Below are 2935 nucleotides of genomic sequence, written 5' to 3'. Positions count from 1 at the left end.
GGTTCTGGCTGAATGGCGGTGCACCCTTCCGGTGTATCAGCCACTCCTCCCAGTTTTGTATCATCAGTGAACTTGCTGGGGGTACAGTGTCCCTTCATCCAGGTCACTGATGAATAGGTTAAACAAGACTGGACCCAGAGCTGACCCTGGGGAACACTGCTAGCCACAGGCCTGCAACCAGACTCTGCACCGCTAAGCACGATCCTCTGGGCTCTGCCATTCAGCCAGTTCTCAGTCCACCTCACTGTCCACTCATGTAGCCCACAGGAAAAAGTGTTTTTCCCTGCGAGTAGTCAAGAGGCCCTGGAAAAAGCTGGGATTGGAGTGGTACAGCCTTGTCTTACAGAGTTCTGCAGTCTGGGGTCAGGGAGGGTGGCAATGAGCTCTTAACACTGTGTCTGTCCTCCTCCCACCCAGGAGCAGCTCCAGCCGCGACAGGTCAGAGAAGGCTGGCGACAGAGGGGACCGGGAGTCACGTTCAGAGAAGGGCAGTGAGCGCCTGGAGCGTCCTGACCGGGGGGAGCGGGCAGACAGGAACAGGTCTGCTGTCACCAAGAGGAGCTTCAGCAAAGAGACAGAGGACAGGAGCCGAGAACGGGAGAAGCAGGGTGGCTCCGAGGCCGTGCGCAAGGCTGCTAGCATGACGGAGGAACGGGACAGGAGCCGAGAGACCAGTGAGCTGGGGAGGAGCGGTGTCCTGCGCATCTGGCTGCGGCCCAGGGCTCTGCCTGTCCCAGGCAATGCCTGATCCTTGCTCTCTCCTCACAGTTAAGCAAGAGCCAGCACCTCCCGCAGCGTCCTCCAAGCCCACCCTGTCGGAAGAGGAGCTGGAGAAGAAATCCAAGGCGATCATAGAGGAATACCTGCATATCAATGACATGAAGGTGAGAGGAGGGGGTGGCCAGGCACAGCACCAGATGGCCACCATAACACGCCATCCGCTTCCCTGGACAGTAGTGCTGTTGGGCAGGGTGCTGGTGGTCTGTGGATGAGGAAGGAGGGAGCCGAGGCTCGCTGTGGGGCACTACTGAGCCCCCTCTTTTTCCCTGTAGGAGGCCCTGCAGTGTGTGCAGGAGCTGGGCAGCCCCTCCTCGCTCTACATCTTCGTGCAGAATGGCATTGAGTCCACGCTGGAGAGGAGCACCATCTCCCGCGAGCACATGGGGGTCCTACTGTGCCAGCTGGTGAAAGCGGGCACACTGTCCAAGGAGCAGTACTACAAAGGGTGAGGGGCCGGGGCAGCCTGGCCCTGAGCTGGTATTTGCCTGACTTTGAATTCAGCCCTGCCTTGAGCAGAGCTCGTCACTGAGACCTCCCGAGGTCCCTCCCAGCCGAGGGCACGGGGGCTGCTGGATCCCAACAGCCCCCCTCTGCCCTGCAGGCTGCGGGAGATCCTGGAGGTCGCAGAAGACATGGAGATTGACATCCCACACATCTGGCTGTACCTGGCCGAGCTCATAACCCCCATCCTGCAAGAGGAAGGCATCCCCATGGAGGAGCTGTTCAGGTGAGGACTGTGCCTCTCTCCAAGGCTGCCACGGGGTTCCAGGGGGCTCCTGGGGGCAGGTAGCTCAACCAGGTCTCTTGTGACCCGCAGGGAGATAACAAAGCCCCTGGTGCCCATTGGGAAGGCCACCACACTGCTGGTTGAGGTGCTGGGCTTGTTGTGCAAAGGCATGGTAAGTGCATGGGGCTCATGTAGCTGCCAGCCGCTGCTGTGGGGGCTGGCAGCCTGCTCAGGGGGGCAGGTTGGCATGTGGGGATTGAACCCCTCTGCCACCAGAGGGGATGGCAGGGCACATCCCTTGTCCTGTCTGGGCCGTGGGGGTGGCGTGGCCAAGCCACAGTATCCCGCTCCCTGGAGATGGAGGGCATGGGGCGCTGATGCTGACTGTCTGTCCTGCAGAGCCAGAAGACGGCAGGCAAGCTGTGGCGGGATGGGGGCCTGAGCTGGAAAGAATTCCTGCCTGAGGACCAGGATGTCAACAAATTTGTCACAGAGCAGGTGGGAGCTCAGCGGTGGTGAGGGGCAGAGACGGGCCGTGGGGGGACCCTGGCGGGTTCTGCTGCCGGAAGCGTGGTGTTCCCCATGCTGCCTTTTAATAGCTTGTCTCTGCCTGCTCCCCCAGAAACTGGAGTACACGATGGGGGATAGCTCGGACACGCCGAGCCGTAAGGAGCTTACCTCGGAGGAACTGTGCAAGCAACTGGACAAACTGCTGAAAGAGAACCCGAACAACCAAAGAATATACGACTGGATTGAGGTGAGGATGTGGGTGCAGTGCCTGCAGGTCTGAGGAGATCCCTCCTGGCTCCCTCCCCACCTCACAGCCCCTCTCCCCTCCCTTCTCCAGGCCAACCTGAGCGAGCAGCAGGTCTCGTCCAACACGTTTATCAGGGCCCTGATGACGTCTGTGTGCCACTCGGCCATCATCTGTGAGTACCCGGGTGAGGTGGGAGGTGGTGGTGGGGCCCCCTTGCCCACACCACCCGCTCACACCACCCACCCCTCCCTCATACCCATCTCCCACAGTCGAGAACCCCTACCGCGTGGACGCCCTGGTCATCCGCAACCAAGCCAAGCTGCTGCAGAAGTACCTGCGGGATGAGCAGAAGGAGCTCCAGGCGCTCTATGCCCTGCAAGCCTTGGTGGTGAAGCTGGACCAGCCTCCCAGTGAGTGTTGTGGGACGGGTGGGCTGAGGAGGGGGTGGCAGGCGTGTCCCCACCCTAGCAGGGTGGTTGGTGGCTGAGGAATAGCAAGGGCCCCCCTTTATCCCCCCTCAGACCTGCTGCGGATGTTCTTTGATGCCCTCTACGATGAGGACGTCATCAAGGAGGAGGCTTTCTACAAGTGGGAGTCCAGCAAGGACCCGGCCGAGCAGCAGGGCAAAGGGGTGGCTCTCAAATCGGTGACGGCCTTTTTCACCTGGCTCC

The 2935-nt window shown here is 60.9% G+C and overlaps 1 protein-coding gene across 1 annotated transcript in view; it reads left to right on the top strand.

Annotated features, from left to right (window-relative positions):
• EIF4G1 (eukaryotic translation initiation factor 4 gamma, 1) overlaps positions 1 to 2931 on the top strand; it is a gene marked incomplete at both ends in the record, with an annotated part of 8321 nt that extends 5390 nt beyond the window's left edge. Inside the window, 10 exons of the mRNA XM_009704411.1 lie at positions 418 to 674; positions 769 to 884; positions 1053 to 1225; positions 1382 to 1507; positions 1598 to 1679; positions 1907 to 2005; positions 2130 to 2264; positions 2355 to 2436; positions 2534 to 2674; positions 2786 to 2931. Of these exons, the coding sequence (XP_009702713.1) occupies positions 418 to 674; positions 769 to 884; positions 1053 to 1225; positions 1382 to 1507; positions 1598 to 1679; positions 1907 to 2005; positions 2130 to 2264; positions 2355 to 2436; positions 2534 to 2674; positions 2786 to 2931 (1357 nt within the window). The remainder of the gene's footprint in view (positions 1 to 417; positions 675 to 768; positions 885 to 1052; positions 1226 to 1381; positions 1508 to 1597; positions 1680 to 1906; positions 2006 to 2129; positions 2265 to 2354; positions 2437 to 2533; positions 2675 to 2785) is intronic.
• Between the last annotated feature and the right edge of the window lie 4 nt (positions 2932 to 2935).

Source organism: Cariama cristata, unplaced genomic scaffold, assembly GCF_000690535.1.
Source record: "Cariama cristata isolate BGI_N322 unplaced genomic scaffold, ASM69053v1 scaffold19707, whole genome shotgun sequence".
Classification (NCBI taxonomy): domain Eukaryota; kingdom Metazoa; phylum Chordata; class Aves; order Cariamiformes; family Cariamidae; genus Cariama; species Cariama cristata.
This window is presented reverse-complemented; position numbering and strand designations above follow the sequence as displayed.